This window comes from Porcisia hertigi, chromosome 18, assembly GCF_017918235.1.
Source record: "Porcisia hertigi strain C119 chromosome 18, whole genome shotgun sequence".
NCBI classification, from domain to species: Eukaryota; Euglenozoa; class Kinetoplastea; order Trypanosomatida; family Trypanosomatidae; genus Porcisia; species Porcisia hertigi.
The window spans coordinates 241,841-259,121 of record NC_090577.1 but is presented as its reverse complement, the minus strand read 5'-3'; the positions used below and the strand labels follow the sequence as shown (position 1 = coordinate 259,121).

The 17,281-nt window shown below is 55.7% G+C and overlaps 6 protein-coding genes across 6 annotated transcripts; all 6 read right to left on the bottom strand.

Moving 5' to 3' along the window:
- Positions 1 to 1,046: 1,046 nt before the first annotated feature.
- Positions 1,047 to 2,834, bottom strand: JKF63_06549 (uncharacterized protein; the record flags this gene model as incomplete). Its single annotated transcript, XM_067902498.1, has 1 exon — positions 1,047 to 2,834. The coding sequence occupies one exon, from the start codon at positions 2,832 to 2,834 to the stop codon at positions 1,047 to 1,049; it is 1,788 nt and encodes a 595-aa protein (XP_067757915.1).
- Positions 2,835 to 4,203: 1,369 nt separating this feature from the next.
- JKF63_06548 (uncharacterized protein) lies at positions 4,204 to 4,812 on the bottom strand (the record flags this gene model as incomplete). Its single annotated transcript, XM_067902497.1, has 1 exon — positions 4,204 to 4,812. One exon carries the CDS (start codon positions 4,810 to 4,812, stop codon positions 4,204 to 4,206), a length of 609 nt encoding a protein of 202 aa, XP_067757914.1.
- Positions 4,813 to 5,983: 1,171 nt separating this feature from the next.
- On the bottom strand, positions 5,984 to 6,244 carry JKF63_06547 (uncharacterized protein; the record flags this gene model as incomplete). Its single annotated transcript, XM_067902496.1, has 1 exon — positions 5,984 to 6,244. The coding sequence occupies one exon, from the start codon at positions 6,242 to 6,244 to the stop codon at positions 5,984 to 5,986; it is 261 nt and encodes an 86-aa protein (XP_067757913.1).
- A 1,851-nt stretch (positions 6,245 to 8,095) lies between these two features.
- Positions 8,096 to 10,018, bottom strand: JKF63_06546 (uncharacterized protein; the record flags this gene model as incomplete). The annotated part of the gene is made up of 1 exon (XM_067902495.1): positions 8,096 to 10,018. One exon carries the CDS (start codon positions 10,016 to 10,018, stop codon positions 8,096 to 8,098), a length of 1,923 nt encoding a protein of 640 aa, XP_067757912.1.
- Positions 10,019 to 11,887: 1,869 nt separating this feature from the next.
- On the bottom strand, positions 11,888 to 13,114 carry JKF63_06545 (uncharacterized protein; the record flags this gene model as incomplete). The annotated part of the gene is made up of 1 exon (XM_067902494.1): positions 11,888 to 13,114. The coding sequence occupies one exon, from the start codon at positions 13,112 to 13,114 to the stop codon at positions 11,888 to 11,890; it is 1,227 nt and encodes a 408-aa protein (XP_067757911.1).
- A 2,463-nt stretch (positions 13,115 to 15,577) lies between these two features.
- Positions 15,578 to 16,969, bottom strand: JKF63_06544 (uncharacterized protein; the record flags this gene model as incomplete). Its single annotated transcript, XM_067902493.1, has 1 exon — positions 15,578 to 16,969. One exon carries the CDS (start codon positions 16,967 to 16,969, stop codon positions 15,578 to 15,580), a length of 1,392 nt encoding a protein of 463 aa, XP_067757910.1.
- Positions 16,970 to 17,281: the final 312 nt, after the last annotated feature.

Below are 17,281 nucleotides of genomic sequence, written 5' to 3'. Positions count from 1 at the left end.
AAATGAGTGGGTGGGGGGAGTGGGGGATGTTCTGAGTGGCGCTACACTGAACTCTGCTGACGCTGTTCTCTTTTTTTTTCCTCTTTAGTGTGTGGTGTGTGAAGTGGGCTCTCTTCTTGAGGGGTTTTTACTCTCTGTGGCGCGAAAAGGCACAACTCTGTCGGTGTATGTTTGTTTGTGCGCGGTCGTGTGTGTGTGTGTGTGCATTTGCGGGGCGTAGAGGGGAGAGGGATGGGGTGAGGAGGGGACATAATAAATCATCTGTAGAGAGAGCGAGAAGAAGCAGGAAAAGAGGTGTGCATGCATCACATGTGTGAGGAAGGGGAGGGGAGGGGGAGAGGGAGGGGAGGGGGAGGGGAGGGGGAGGGGAGATGCTGGATGGGAAGGGACTCTATGCCGACAAGAAAACGGTGTGCCTCAAGCGTGACGCACCCACACATGACGATAACGCACGTCCCTCCTCCTCCTCCCCGATGCTTCTTTGACGTGCAGCCAAATATATCGATACATTTTTTTCAGCTTCCAACTTGCCCTTATCTCACCCCCACCCCCCTCACCTCTCTCCTGGTCAGTCACTGCTCAGAAGACACACACCCATGAATGGAAGCACACGAGCAAGCCACTACTACTACCCCCCCTCAGAAACACAAAAGAGCGTGCGGAACTGAACACCACTACACGAATTAACACGCACACAAACACACACACACACAGGTGCAACAATCGAAATGGCTCAAACAGCGACACACCCACAGCAGTCATGGCGACGAGGAAGAAAAAAAAACTTTTAAGCAAACAAAATGAATAAATAAAAAGACGCGTGCGCATACCTTGGAACTTGACTGTCGGTATACGGGCATCTGTGTCGTGCTCTCTGTGAAGAGCACACAACAAAAAGTAATGAATGCACCGTCATTCAAGAAACGGTCGTGAATGTGTGAATGTGTGCTGCTGTGATGGTGGCGGTGGTGAGGGAGGGGAGGGGCGGGGGGAAGGGGAAGACGGAAAAACCTTCCATTCGATACGCCCTGTCAGAGTCAAGACACTCATGCAATGCTTGGCGTCACTACTGCCGCCGCAGCATGACCAGCAGTCGCGGTAATCTCGGCATAGCTGCCGGTCACCTCAACGACCTTGCGCACAATGTCCTCCACCGTTGGTGTCGACGGTCGCGGTCCCCAGAGTTCTTCAATGTCTTGGGTTGAGAGCTCTTTCCTCTCCAATAACGCTTTTTCCATCACCTTCATCTTGTCCTTGTGACGCGTGATTATGTCCACGGCAGTGGAGTGGGCGGCCGCAACAAATTTCTGCGCCTCGAGCTCGGCACGGTGCTGGGCGTCGTTTGAGAACGTGGTGAAGTCCCGCCCTGCCTGGGTGTAATCAGGGTGGTACGACAGCATTCCCATATGCGTGCTCATGCCGAACGCCAGAAGCTGCTTGAGCGCCACGTCGGTGGCTCGCTGCAGGTCGTCCATCGCACCGGCCGACGCATTGCCCAACATCACCTCCTCTGCTGCACGCCCGCCAAGCATAACCACCATGTCGGCGAAGAGCGTCGCGTTCGTTTGGTACTCGTGAAACTCAGTCCCAGCGCGCTGCGTGTAACCCATCGCGTGCCCACGAGGGGTAATGCTGATCTTCAACACTTTCTGCACCGGCGGTAGCATCCATGCCGTGAGGGCGTGCCCGGCTTCATGAAGCGCAGTGCGGCGAGCCGAGCTGTCGCTCTGGCGGTTACGGTGTTTTCGGCCCATCAGCGTGTTGTCCAGCGCCTCCAAAAGATCCGGCAGCTGCACCAGCGGTTTGCCCGCGATTCCGCTCTGAAGTGCTGCCTCGTTCACCACCGTGGCCACCGTGGCCGGCGACATCCCTGGCGTGAGGTCTGCCAGCTGCTCTGCTAACGCCTTGTTGCTCACGCCGGTGTCCAGCGCGAGCCCCTTGCCCTCCTCATCTTTTGTGCGGCCGTTCGGGTCACCAGTGCAGACGCGGCTGAGATAGTGCTCGAAGAGCTCGCGTCGGGCTGCAAGGTCGGGCATCTCAACAGAAACCTTGCGGTCGAAGCGACCTTCGCGTAGAAGTGCCTTATCGATGTTGTCCTGGAAATTAGTGGCGGCCAGCACCACAATCGGGTCGGCACTCGTGCTGAGGCCATCCAACTCGGCCAGGAGCTGGTTGATGGTACGGTTCTCTTCACTGCTGACGGATCCGCCCTGTTTGCCAGCGCGGGTCCCGATGGCGTCTATCTCGTCAATAAAGATGATCGCCGGTGCCGCCGCCCGCGCCTCCTCGAAGAGCTCGCGCACCCGCTTTGGCCCGCTGCCGCCCATGAGCTCAATGAAGTCCGCGCCATTGCAGCTAAAGAAAGACACATTCGCCTCGCCAGCGACGGCCTTGGCCAACAATGTTTTACCTGTGCCGGGCTCACCTGTCAGCAGGCACCCCTTTGGGAGCCGTGCCCCCAGCCGAGTGAACTTGTTCGGATCCGTAAGGAAGTCCACGTACTGCTGCACCTCGGCCTTCGCCTCCGGAATGCCGACAACGTCGGAGAATCTCGTGCCCTTCACATCGACACGGAACTGTCGCTTCTTTATGGGCATCACCTGCTCCATCATGCTCTGGAAAGGGTTACCGCTGCCGCTGGCGGATCCGCTGCTGAATGGGCTGCTTACTGAAACACGGCGCATGTATAGCCACCCCAACAATAGAGGTACCCCGAGCCATACAACGGGTCCGAGAGTGGGCCGTATCCAATTTTCCTCCGTCGCCCTGCGATGTCGCTCGGCATCCTCAACGCCTCGCTGGTACTCAGAAGTGTGGACGGCGGTGGTGAACATTTTTTATCAAGACGGAGAAGGGGGGAGAGGAGAGAACGCTCAAGTCGGCACACCTCGACAGCTTTGCCACCCCAGCGCCGGTGGTGGTGGTGGGGGAGGGGGGGAGGGAGGGGGGGAGCTGTTTGTTTTTTCTTTGTTTGCTTCAACCCAAGAATCGAGAGCAAGACTACGTTTTGTGTGGACGAGTGATCGCGGCCTCACATAGAATGGCGATGGAAACGGAGAGGTTCGTGTAGATGGTGCCCCTGAAAAGAAAACCGTACGACCAGTATTCACCTGGATCTGTGGTGAGTGGATGCGTCCGTTCAGGAATACACGACGGGGTGTCAGACGTCTCCACCCGTCCGTTCAATACGTTAAAAGGAAGCACGTGCGTGCGTGCGTGCGTGTGTGTGTGTGCGTGCACGCGCGTATACGTCTCTGGAAGGGACGGGGAGAGGAGGGGGGGGGGAGGAGGAGGAGGGGGAGGGATACGAATGTGTACTTGGAGTGCCAGAGGGTGAAGGAATGAGGTATGAAGTAGAGAGAGGGGGAGGGGGGGGAGCAGGTTGCAGCGAGTAGCAAAGAGAGACATTGGATACACAAAGATGAGGGCGCTGCCTCTGTTCAAAAATAATCGGGATGCGCAACAACATCAAAGGAAGGTCCGAAGCCAATGAAAGGGAGGAGCTCAGTCAAACCACCACCACCACCACCACTAAAAACGTGGGTTACCGAATTCGGGTAGCCTTTCACTGAGGAGGTTGTTGAAGAGGGGGGAGAGGTGCGTCGCTTCTCCCCTCCCCTCCCCCTCCCCCCCTCCCCCCGCAATAGGCACGATAAAACACACCATCGCGAGCCAAGAAACCGACTCTCTGTCTCGCTGCCCCCTCTCCCACCCTTCATTCTTCTTTACCCTCTTCTGGCCTCCCACCCGAGCGTGTCACACATACTTGCACAAACTCGCGCTCTAGCGCCCGGGAACGGACCAAGATAAGCTGAGGGGAAGACACAGAAATAGCGGGAAGGCTTGGATGGAACGGACTCTCTCCTCCCCTCCCCCTCCTTACCCCGCCCCCTGGGCCTCGTTTCGCTCAGAGAACATGCACATATACACTGTAGACCGTGACACGGAGGCCGCCACCCAACCCCCCTCTTTTTTTTGTTTGTGTTTTCGTGTTTTCGACGGATGCTGCTGCTGCTGCTGTGGCTGCTTTTGTACATCGTGAAGAGAGAGGGGAAAAAAAAGACTGAGGCCCGACGAAGAGGCATACACGCACACACACACACACAAAAAAAAAAAACAGGAATCACCTTTTAGTCAATGCGAATAGCGGGCGCTTGCCTTGCTGCGATGACAAGAAAAATGAGTGCCTGTTTAGGACGACGGCTAAGTTTTCTTAGAGGCAGATGAGGTGGCACCTTCGATAGTGGTGATGGCCTTTGAGGCGGCGGCCGTGGCGTCATGATGGCTAGAAAAGCGTTTCGTGGCCTGTTGCACTGCTTCCGCCAACGCAGGCGTAGAGAGGCCGTCTGGCGGCAGGCTTACCCAAGAGGGCATCAATTTCTCAAGTGCATTGCTCCCGTCACTCGAATTATTGGCAACCGAGAGTTTTTGTGGGTTGTTGCAGATCATATATGCGCCGAGAAAAGCGAGTGGGTCAGGCGGCCGAACGCGCGCGACCTCCTCTAACCCACGCAGCAGGAGAGGAAGCATTGTACGCTCGATGTACTGCGCATCGGGGAGTGCGTACTCGGGGATGTCGTCAATGGTGGAGGCACAGGATTTGGCGGGTGCATCTCCCACAATAGAAAACGTACTGACCAGAAGAGTGGCTGAGGAGGTGGCATCCAACCCCGCAGATGCATTCGGTGCCCCTAGCGTTGCAGAAGCCGTCTCCGCACCGCTGGGCCCGTCGCTCAGGTGCAAGAAAAGGGCGTGCATTGTTTCGTCGTCCATTGCCTCCGCAGAGGCCTCCGCGGCAGAACTGCTATGCATTTGTATATCCCTCTAGTTGTTGTATATTAATATATATATATATATATGTGTGTGTGTTCATTCTTTTTATTTAGGGAGGGAGGAAAAAAGGGGGTAAGCGCCATTGCACACCGAGTGTGTGGCGGGGTGGATGTGAAGTGATGGTGTGGGTGTGTGTGTGAGTGTGTGGGGGGGGGGGGGGACATGACATGGCGGCTTCCTGAACAGTATTATTTCGCTCATCGCTACCTACTCTCCATGGGGGGGGTTAACTCCGTGTCGTCGCAATCCTCTCCACCACTTTCCGCAACCAGGCCCCGGCCTCTCCCCCCCCCTCCCGTTTGAGCTGTGTATGATCGGCTACCTGCTGAATGACTAAGAGAACTAAGGGTGCACTTGGCAGGCACAGATATATGAATCTCAATATATCGAGTCCTGCCGAGCGCTTCGGAGCGGCCCCTGCTCGTTTTTTGTTGTTGTTGCTACTGTTCTATTTTGTTTCTGGGGTACAATTTCCTCTATCCTATAAGTGCGTATGCATGCATGCATGCGTGTCATCGTACCTGTGCGTTTAAAGCGCGCCCAGCAGTCGATGCGTAGTGGCGAACACCACTGCAATTGCGAGGGAAGTCGGCAGGACAACTAACAAGTGAGAAGAAGCTCTCGCCCCTGTGTTGGGGGAGGGGGGGGGGGGCTTTGCCGATGGTTTTGTGTTTGCACATGTACGTCAGGATCTCCAACACATACATGCCACACGCAGAGCAAAAAGAGAGGAAGCTGAAAAAAACACAACCTAAAAAAAAATGAGGAAACAAAAAGCACAAAAATTGTTCGGACTCGCTGATGAGAGAGGGCGAAAAGGAGATGTGGGGAAACACTTTCTCCTCCTCCTCCTCCTCCCCTTCGTCACCTCCCCCCCCCTCCCACACCCACGGAGAGTAAGGGTGAAGGGACACCTTCCGACTCCATGCAATCCGCTGCGCCCTCATGAGTAGAGCACATGGGCGACCTCCACGCCGCACCATTCAATTACTCTGCTGCTCTTCATATGTTAACCCAAAGCGCGAGCACACGCACAAACTCATAGCCACGTCTCCTTTGACCACATACGTGCCTCTGGGTGTGGCTATGTCGCTCGCTCCAGGGACAAAACATTGAATAAAAAACACACAGACTCAACGACAGAACCTGATTAGTGGTCCGGCTTCCGGCGGTATCCGCAGCCCTCCACGAGTAGCGCCTTACCACCAGTAGGGCGGCAGAGCTTCTTGGAGCAGCCCTTGCACTCCACGGGCGTGGTGGCGTGGCTGTACATCACGGTCACCTGGCGGCAGCGCGGGCAGCTCACATCCATGAAGTAGGAGTTGGGACCCTGCACAAGGCGACGGCGCTTGTGCTTCATGCGCTCCGAGCGCACGGTGGGATAGCTGAGGTCCGCATCAAAGAAGCCCATTTTGCAATAAGCCAAAAGTTGGGAGGAGAAGGAACTGCTGTCTGTGTGTGTGTGTGTGTGTCGGTGTGTCTGTTTGCTTTGTGAGCAGCAAGAGTGCGAATATATGCAGACGAAAAAAATAGTCAGGCGGTCTACCGACCTGGTGGGCAGTTGCGAGGGGCAAAGGTCAATGAGGTGTGCGGCGGCGAGCAAGTGAGCGATAGCAAGTGTGGTGCGCCGAGTGAGTGCAGAGTACGTGTCGAATCACAGGTACAAGTGTGAAGGAAAAGATGAGGGTGGACATATAAATAGACGAGAGAGAGAGAGTGAGGAGCGCAGTGCACATGTCCGCAGGCGGAAGCGGAGGGAGGGAGGATAGAGGGGGAATAGGAGAAGAGGCGGTCATGACGGTAGATAGAGCACAATTTCCTTTCCTTCTCGTCTCCCTTCCGTTGCATGGGGCTGCGCAATGTTGACCACCTAACAGCAAGTGCTGTGGTAGAGCATCGCTGTCCCAATTCTCCATTCCCTCTCCACACGTCTTTACTTCCGATCACCACCCACACCCCCTGCACCCGCCCTCTCCACCTCTTCTTCTCCCTTTTTGTATGTTTTCATTCATAGGAATGTGTGGAGGGATATAAGCATAGGGAAGCAAGAAGAACGGAAAACAGAAAAGACGAGGCAGTCCTCTCACACACACACACACACACATCCACTACGAGAATTAATTGTCCACAAGCGTATTCCCTATTGGATGACAGATGAGTGTGAAGTGCTGCAGCACGGAGAAAAAGAAAAAAGTAGAGACACTGATGATGGCTGTGACGGAAACATCTTCTCTTGGCAGCGCGCGAGGCGCCAATGAGGACGTGGGACAAATATATATATATAGATGTATGTATATGTGTATATATAGATAGATAGATGTATATGTGTGTTTTATATACACCTACAAATATATAATCATATGCATACATTCGTTGTACAAAGAAATCGAGACCGCGAGAGGCTCGAGAAAACACCAACAAATGGAACCGACAAAGGTGACAGAGAAAAAACAAAACTGAGTGAGAACGGAGGGGCAGGCAAGCAGGGAGAGATTCCTAGAAAAGACAAGAGCACACAACCCACGCACACGCGCACGCGCACCATCCCAAAGTTAAACGCAGCAACGATACCGCTCAAAAAAAAAAGGCTGGCAAGCTAAACTGGACCGGGTTGGCCGCTATCGCTGCGATGCACCACTGGGTGATACACTCATGATGACAAGACTGATGACGGGGAAGTAGACTAGACATGCGCACGCACAAACCACGACAAAATCCCAGCCACTGGCCCGTGGAGTACCAAACGAAGAGAGAGACACACGCATCTCACCTCCCCCCCCCAAAAAAAAAAAACCTTTCCCCTGCTTCCCACCCTATACAAGCACATACGCAGACAAAGCCGGGCAGATTAGCAGCGAGCAGAACAAGAAAAGAGCAAAGAGGGTAGAAGAAAGGAGGGGGAGAGACAAAAACACCGACAAGGCAAACATCGAAAAAAAAAAATAGCATAGATTGGGCGAAAAGAGGCGGGGGGAAGGAGGAGTACACCAAAAATATGTGGCAAGACAAAACGACGTTGAGAGACGGGAGATGAAAGATGAAGGAAAGTCGGTTGGAGTGCAGAGGGACGTGAGCCCCATTCTTTCAACCACACCGAAGGGGATAATATTAGCAGTGGAGCGAAGGAAAAACGGGAGGAGGGGAGGGGAGGGGGAGGGGGCAAGCAAAAACGGTACGCTGCATAACCTCTTTTCCTTTCTGACCCCGTCGCTGCTGCTGCTGCGGCTGCCCCTCCCTCATCTCCTCCTACAACACACCGTTGTCAACTCCCCAGCCAACGACGTGCTTTCTTTGTCTTTTCCTCCTCCTCCACCCGTGCCTTGTAGCAGGTTACGCAGACACGCTGTGGAAGGCTGCCCATGGTGAGCGGCATGGCGTAGTTAGAGCAGTGCGAGCAGAACACGTACCCACAGAGCCGGCAGTGGTGGCGGCGGACAAGAAAAGTAAAGGTTGTGTGGCAGTTGTTACACTCTGTCACTGAGTCGTCGTCTTGCCATGCTACCTCACCGGCGTCATCTTGTGCTTCCTGCTGGGCCGTCTGCTGCGCCTCCTCCGTGTTTGCTTCTGCGGCGTACGACTCTGGTCGCTTCGCCCCACACATGTCGCATCCCTTTCGGCCAATCGGGTTAAAGAAGGTGCACGTCTCGCATGACCATTCCGACTTGGACGAGGCGCTCTTCTTATCAACGCCGCCACCTTCGCCCTTGGCGCCTCTACTCTGATTTCCATGCGGCTTGCTGGTAGCGGGTTTATCCTTCTCCTTCGGGGCCAGATGGCGCGGACGCTGGCCGCTCTCGCAGGCCTTGCACAGCGCAGCTGAGACGGGATTTTCATAAGTACACACGGAGCATGACCAAATCGTTGGCAGCGCCGGGTCGGCGCTGCCAGTCGCGTGGGCCTCATGGCTGCTTCCGGGGCTCGGTGCCGTGACTTTGCCCATGAGCGGTGTGCCATTCCTCTGAAATCCGTTGCACAGCGTGCAGTTCGCCTTTGATGGGGGGTTCACCCCTCCACAGAGGCTGCACCTCCAGTCTGTCGTGAACGGTGTGTTCGAGACGACGCCACAGGTGTTCGCATTGGCTGCGGCTCCAGGCGCAGACGCCGTCGGCATCGAGATGCCGTTACTACGATGAGCGTGGCACACATTGCACCGCTCTGCATGCACCTCGTTCGGGGCAAAGCACAGGCTACACTGCCAGGCCGTGGCCCCGGCGATGCTGGGTGAGGGGGTCGCGGCGGAATGCGGCCGCTGCTGCTTTTGTTGTAGCATCTGGACTGCCTGATCACTCGCCGTCGGCGCCGTAAATCCGGGCCTCGTGGAGCCACACATTTCGCACGTGGCCTCGCTGAGTTTGTTTCGAAAGGTGCAAATCGGGCAGCCCCACGTCTGCAACTCTTCCTTCTTGCGCTGCTCTCTCTCCTGCTCCAGCTCCAATTCGCGGCGGAGGCGAATAATGCGCTCCAGTTGTGCACGGTCATCCTCTTCCGACGACTGATATGGCGCCGCGCCGCTGCCAACCCCACCCGCTGCCGCTGCCGAGACCGCTACTGTCGCAGCTCCACTGAGACTAGCACAGTCGACGCTGCTAGGCGCAGCCTGCGGCGGCAGCGGCGGCGGCAGTTGCTGCTGCGGCGGCGGTAGTTCAGGGATCGGCTGCAACTGCTGCTGCGCGTACACATGCGGATGATGCTGTTGATGCGAAGGAGCTACTGGAGCCATGCCTTTTTCGGGTATCGAAGGGTGCTGCTGCTGCTGCTGGTGGGGTGAGAACGGCGGCGGCAGCTGCGGTGTACTGCCGGGAATCATCGATGATGGCCACGTAGACATGGGAACCGAAGACACAGGGGCCGGAATAGCAGCCTGAAAGCCATGCACCTGCTGTTGCGACTGTTGATAATACTGCGGCTGATGAGCTGTCCCGGAGTAAACACTCGTGGCGCCGCTGCCGCTGACGTTGACGTTGTACGGCTGCGGTGGCTCAGGGGGTGACACGGACGAGTAGCCACCACCATTGACGATATCGTACGAGGGTGGGGCCTGCTCGCTTGCAGCGGAGTGGGGGGGCTTGTGGGCGCTAGTCATGATAGGACCTCCAAAGAGGTCATCCAAGTCCACGGCCGGCTGAGGTGGCGGCGGCGGCGGCGGCGGCGGAGGGTGCTGCGGGGCGGCATAGTAGGGGTTCATCTTTAAACCCCCTCAAAATGTGAATGCGTTGCACACAAGTACACGGCAATGAATAATAGTAAGAGAGAGCGATGACACACACACACACACACATACACCTCAAAGACGCTCACCTACTCAAATTTTCAGCACGAGTAGACGCGCACAAAAAAAAAAACGCTGGGCTGACGAATGAAGTGTTGGCGAGGCTGCGCAGTCGCGCGGATGAATGCGCCGCCGCCTTCAATCGGTGTGAGAAAAGGGGAGGCCACCACCCCCCACACCGTCCCCCACAGCTGAGCGTACGTGTATCAGATGCTTGCAGTGTACGTGCCTGCCCCCTCGAGCGTGTCTATATAGCGAAACCTAGTGTTGAGAAAGAGCAAGTAGGTCGAGGAAAGGTGGAGTGGGTGGGAAGAAGGCCCAGTCGTATGATCAATTTTTTTCTTTGAGGGGGGGGGGAGAGGGGGAGGGTCGATGATGAGGCTGCTATACGTTGATTTATCGGTAAATCTCGGGAGCTCAACGGACAGCAATAGGAGAGGGGAGAGAGAAGCTTGGGAGTGGGAGCACCTCGAGTATGCGGAGGGACCAGAGGAAGACAAAAAACGAAAACAATGCAAAGGTACGGGAGTGGGTGCTGTCACACAGTGGAGGAGGAAATGGAAAGGAGAGCGTCGATTACAAAGAAGCAGCTCATTATTGTACACAGCGTGGAGGGGGGGGGAGGAGAGAAGCTCTGTGTGTCAGGTAACAAGGGGTTGGGATTCGAGGCCGTGCCAAAGGCCAAAACCTCTTGGCGTGTGAACTACTGAGAATATGGAGTGAACACACACATACATATGCTCGATCCTCTCAGAAACGGGAGTTGAGTCGCTGCCGAGCCGGTGCACTTTTGGCATACCCCGATGTCGTTGCACAGCAAGCTTCTTTTTTTTCTCTCCCCCATCCTTTGCCACCCCCACGCCCGTTTATATGTCTGTGTCATTTATAGGTGCCTCGTGACAAGTCCTGTCTGGGAGCATTGCTAGATATCGCGCGCTGAGCAATGCACTCTGTTTTACACACCTTTTTTTCAAGTAGGCTGGGGAAGAGAGGGGGGGGGACTCCGCATCTCTCCCCTTCCCCCGCTCCTTCCGTCAATAGGATTTGGAAAAACGCAAACACTAAAAGTACGGGTCCAAGAATATTTCCAAAGGGGAATACCACACACATCCGTCTCCACACATACGCATATACACATGGAAAGTATGAGTAGTGCATGTAGGAAGGCTCATGTCCTTCACCTCCCTACTTTGTCACACACACACACACACACAGACCAATACATGTAGAATATGTCCATATACGTGAAAAGGGGGGCATGGCTAGCAACACGAAAGAAGAGAAAAAAATGCAAACGAAAACACAATGCACAGAGGTAAGCAAATGCTTTCGCCTCTCCATTTATCTTTTTAATATCACCACCCCGAGGACGCTGCGCCTCCTTCACGGTGTGTGGTCGTCATTCGAGGGAGGGGGGGAGGCGGGGAAGGGCTAAATGGCTGCTGCGTGTGTGTGTGTTGCGCATGCGTGGATGTGTACGTATACGATTGCGGCTGTTCTGTTCGTTGTAGATGGTGGCGTACAATAATGAAATGCGGCACGGCACCGGGAGAACGCAGAAAAGTCACCTGAGCATCCGTATAGCAGTCAAACCGTGCGCAACATCCGGGTGATGTGTAACGCCCTGGCGTCCCGAGGCAGCCGGTTATGCACACGCACACAGAAAACGACACAGGTCCACATAAGCGAGCATGGCCAAGCAGTCGTTAGGTACGCATTAGAAGCTAGCCCACTGCACTGTCGGACTGCGGCGTATTGCACACAAGCGTGCCTGCGTGCGTAGAGCTATCGGTGGTGCGCAAGCCGAGGCACCAGCTGCCCTGTTTGGCCATCCACCATCATTATCGCCTTGATGGCAATCAAAGCACCGATTATGCCGATCGCGCTGCCTGCGAAGATGTCGTCGAAGTTGTGCCGGTTATCGCGCGTCCGTGAAACCGCTATGCAAATCGCGAGAATAAGCGGAAGAAGCGCAATGATGATGCGCCAGAGCGACACACCACCGTGGCGGAACCCGTGCAGCGAGTGCAGCACATAAAAGCACAGCGGCAAGAGGGCCGCAAAGCCGATGCCGCTGTGCCCAGATGGGAAAGACAGGCGTCCTTCCCTGGCCACACCACAATAGTCGACGTCAACGCTCTGAGGGGTGAAGCCCTTTTGGCGGAGCCGCGCAAGGAAGTCGGGACGCAGCCGGCCGGCATACACCTTCACCACATCCACTACCATCAGCGTGAAGAAGACAGAGAAAGCCTGCGTCAGCACCCACATATGTGCATGGAGAAGGAAGCGCTGCCACGGTCGTGGAAGAGTGTATGTGTGCGCCGTCCCTTTGTTGAGCACGGCCTCTGCTGTCCCAGAAGACGGAGCAGAAGTTTCTGACAGCGCACCACAGTGCTCGGTGTGGTCGTTGTGGGCATTCGTGGGAGACAGCCGCGACTGAACCAATCGAGACTCCACAGGGGCAACGGCAGCTGTGGAAAGGCCCGCCTGCATTTCTTGGGCATCCACGCCCCTGTTGGTCAACGTATCGGCCGCCACAACGTTGATGGCTGCCTGAGCGTTGGCAGACAGCGGAGGGTGAAACAGGGGCGAAGTGGGTTGCAGAGGAGACACCGCGGCGTTGCAGAAGTTGTCTTTCGCATCGGTAGTCCTTACTCGATGGCCACCGCCATGATGCTCACTCTCCACCAGAAGCCACGTGTTCTTAGAGTACGGATCATGAGTCAGAACACCGCCTTGGGAGTGCCGCAGCCAACAGTGGCGTGCAGCCTCACCGAGGACGTAGACGACAGCTGACAAGATGGAGATCAAGAACAACGACCACGTCGGGAACGTTTCGGTGTTGGCGAAGGGGAAGTCGATGCTCGGATCAGTCCACGAAAAAGGCCGGCAAAATGGGCGCACTTTACCCACGGCAAGCGCAATAACGGCGCAGACAACACACAGGATGTAGTCATGCACACGAAAGAAAAAGATAAAACGCAAAATCGCGTGGCCTCTGCACGACCCCATCTGCGCCCGGGTTGTATGTTCGCTTGTGTTAAGTGAGGATGAGAGGGAGATGGTGCCGCACTCCCCAGAGAACGACAGGGGGGAGGGAGGAGAAAGACGAGAAGCGGGTCAACACCCTCTCGGGATTGCAGTGCAGAGGAAAGCCTTCAAAACAAAAAAAAAGCAAGGAGAAAAATCGCGGGTAAAGACTCGAGCAAATGCACACGTGTCTGTGTCTGTGTGTAGAGAAAGAGAGGGGTGCGTTGAGCCAGACAACACGTTTGTCTGTAGACCGTCAAGAAGCGTTACGGCTGCTGCTGGCACCCAGTGCGTAAAAGGAATAGACGGAGCCCCCCGCGTATGTCGAATCCTCTCCTGAGGAAAACCAACGTGCAACGTGAGGAGAGAGAGAAAGACCAAGGAGATAGGATGCCTGCCGAACATGTACGTGCCACCCCCCAGCGCATCCATTGTGGGTGGCGGAAGTGCTTCTACGTGAGCAATAAACAGGGGGAGTAACTACAGCTAAAGGAGAGGGCTGTTGGCGCCGTGTATCGGCCTCACGCATCGCTTTAGTGGACTCATCCACAATCGCTTGTCGAAAGACCAAAGCAAGGAAACGTACGGTGCCGGCCATACATGCCGAAGGCGAAGCGCGCCACGATGACCATGTATGTCGGCGTAGTCGCCCACCCTTTTCATGTGTGTATGCCTCACGCGAAGATGAATACATCACCTCCACCGTGTAGACCTGCCATGCTGCTCGAAAAGACATCCGCAAGGGGTACTGGCTGTGCCCGCAGCCGTGCGTGGGCGACTGTCCGCGTGTGTGCGTGCTCTTTGTTCACTGTATATCAACACTGATTGCATACCTATGTTTGTCCTTTGCTGTTCTTGCCCGCGCCTTCTTTTGCCTTCTCCTTCCCTCCTTCCCTCGCCCTTTCGGCATCGCCGTCACATGTGAATACGCCGTAAATCCACACACGCAGTAGACGCGTGTTGGTGTGTGTGCCTGTGCGTGTCAGGGGAGGGAGGCAGTGGAATAAATATTATGATTATTCTCGGAAGGTTGGGGCACCGAGTTAGGGCAACAAGTAAGCGAAAGGAAGAAAAAAAGGGCTGATCAAGATGCGAGACCGCATAGACACACACACACACTCACCCGTGTATAGGCGTACGCCTCAGCGAAAGTCTCAGCTGCTGATGATCCCCACCGCCCCATTAAAAAAGATTCAACCGATATCGAAAACAAAACGAGCACACAAAATAAAAATAAACACTATGAGGAATAAAAAATAAACCACAGGCACAGACACCATACACAGCGAGAGAACTCGCCTTTATGGTCACATCTCTTGGCGCCAAACCGGGAGAAAATACTCCGATTTGGTGTTTTATAGAGAACTCATTCGGTCATGAAAGTTGGCCCAACGTACACACACACACACACACGTGCCCGCTTTGTCACAAGACCACCGCGTGACGCGAAGCAGCAGTAAGTGCGTTTTTAAGCAATGCCATCTCCCTCATCTCAGCACGGCAATGACTTCGAATTACACCGGCCCCCGCCTCGTATGCCATATAACAGCCGCTCCCATCGTGCTGGACCCCGCGTGATTCACTCACTGAGACAGAGCAGCTCTCCCCAACCCCCCACAACCTAGTGGGCAATCAAGGTCAGGCGAGATACACTCCAGTCACGCTCGCGGGTCTCTCCTGGGACAACGCCATCCATAACGTGACCGCCGACACACGTAGGGATGAGTATCTGGGACTTCTCCACATTACGCACACTTGACCCTGTCACCACCAGAGGGGTACTCGGCATGAACGGGAGGAGTCGCAACTGCACGGCTTTACCGCAGAAGTGGGGGGAAGCAGACTGGGTCCCACCCACCCACTTCTGTGGTGTCCCCTGTGAACAGGGCTAGTTACTACAACAACAAATGCGAATTTTAAAATGAATAAAAAAATGAAACTTTTGACAGGCTGGCAAGCAGCGTGGATAAAAAAAACTCGATTATACTCTGCAACCGCTACGCCGGTGCGGGAAGGGGAGGGGGGGAGGCGAAGTAGAGGAGGACACGTCACCTCGGCGCCCTTTCATCTATCGCCCTGCACGCCGACACCCGCAAGAGCTGGCGTACCTGTGTACTGGGGGAAGGAATGCAGCGGGACGGGAGAACACGGGTGCGCTCGGCTCCAAGGTGTTGCAATAGCTCCTGCGTCACATGCTGCCACAGAGGAGAATTCACTTGCAGACGTGCGTGTATGTGTGCGGGTGTCGGCGCATCCCTGCGTCCACAGCTACGTCCGCACGCGGGTGCGAAGTTGACCGGAGACGAGAAAGGAAACCTGTGCATGGCTGCAAACGGCGCCTCTCCAGCATCACCCAATCGCCATACAACGCGTTTGTCCTCTCTTTGACCCGTCCTCGAAGCTACTCTACTCGGCATCATGCAAATCGCCCCGCTGTCCCGGCACTCAACTTGTGAGTCCTTGACCACGCAGAAAGCGGTGCACCATATACAGTGCCACCTCTGGCTGATCCATCGGCATCATGTGACCGGCATCGTAGACGCGCACAAAGCTGAGGTTGCCGTACTTGCGCTCCATGCCAGCCCAGCGACCGCCAACAGCGAACTCCACATTCGGCGCAGCATTGAAGCTCGGCGTGCCAGGCCACCGCAAGGCCCTCACCCACGCCTCGTTGCCGATCCAGTTGCACAGGTAGTCCATGTCACCAGCGTAGATCATCACACGAATGCCCGCCTCCAGCATCGGTGGGAGGGTGTAGTTGAAGTTGCGCTGGAAGTCACTTGTGAAGAGGTCCCACACTTCGCCGTTGCACGCTTCCCAGACAATGTCCGCCTTGGCACCGAGTGACACCATCACGTCAGGGCGCCTCATGAAGGCAGTCATGTTGTCCATCGGGTAGCACATGTCACCGATGCAGGGCTTGCGGATGTCGTAGATGTTTCGATCAGAATTCGTGTAGTAACTCTCATACGCTATGCAGGCAGTGTAGGCCTCGCTGCACGAGATATGCGTATCGTCAGGACTTGCATTGCACTCCCTCGTCTTCTCCAGGCAAACCGGCAGCTGTGAAAGCATCTCCCGATACACCTCCTCGGTGACGCAGGGTACACCCAACTTCTCCTTGCACCAGTTGTAGGCTGTTTCAGCGCACGAGGGCGCCTGTGTGTACGGGTCCGTCAGCCCGTTGCCCACCGCAATGCCCTTCAGATTGATACGCGGGCCATCCCCGCGCTGGTTGCCGACGAGAACACGGTAGCCCACGGCGGGGACGTAGTGGCCACCATAACTCTCGCCAATGATATAAAAGTCGTTTGCGCCGGTGATCGACGGCGACGTCTCGCGCCGTGCAAAGCCCTGCAGGAAGTTGTACATGTCCTCTGCGACCTCACTTTCGTTGTGTGCCCAGTTGATTTTGTCCGAGTAGCTGTAGCCCACACCGGCCGGCTGGTCCACGAACAGCAGATACGCCTCGTCGTTCCACCCGTACTCGTTGTAGTACAGCTCACCGGAGGTCTCGTTCATTTTGCAGGGCCCGACTTCCATGAGCAGGGCCATGCTTGAGCTGCACCCGGGGCCACCCGTCATCCACAGGATCACTGGCGGCTGGCTGCCATCTACCGGCAAGCGACGCGGAGCGAACAGCCAGTAGAAGTAGTGCTTCTGCGTGTTCCCGATGCCGGGGATGTCAATGTAACCGCTCGACTGTGCCACCGCAGGGTCACAGCCCTCGAAGCCGTTGTGTGGCGCACTGGCGTACGCGGTGTGTAGGGGCGCAAAGGCGGCCATCACCAATAACAGCGCTGTCAACGGCGCCGTTATCGAGCGAGTAGACGTCATGGTGTCGATATTCTCTCTTTTTTTCAGCTCGGAGGGAGGGAGGGGGAGGGGGAGGAAGGGGGAGGGAGGGAGGGAGGGAGGGAGGGAGGGAGGAAGAGAATACTTAAACAAAACTACTACGTGTATATATGTATAAATATATATGAAAGCACACCTACAAAAAGAAGGGCAGACGAGCTCAGCCGTGCAGACGGTAGAGGGAGGGAGGGAGGGGTGACAATGCCACGAATGCGTCAGGTGTCGCCGCCGCTAACACACCAACACAGAGGCGCACTAGTGAGATGTATTACGCGGTGTAAAACGAAGCGTTTG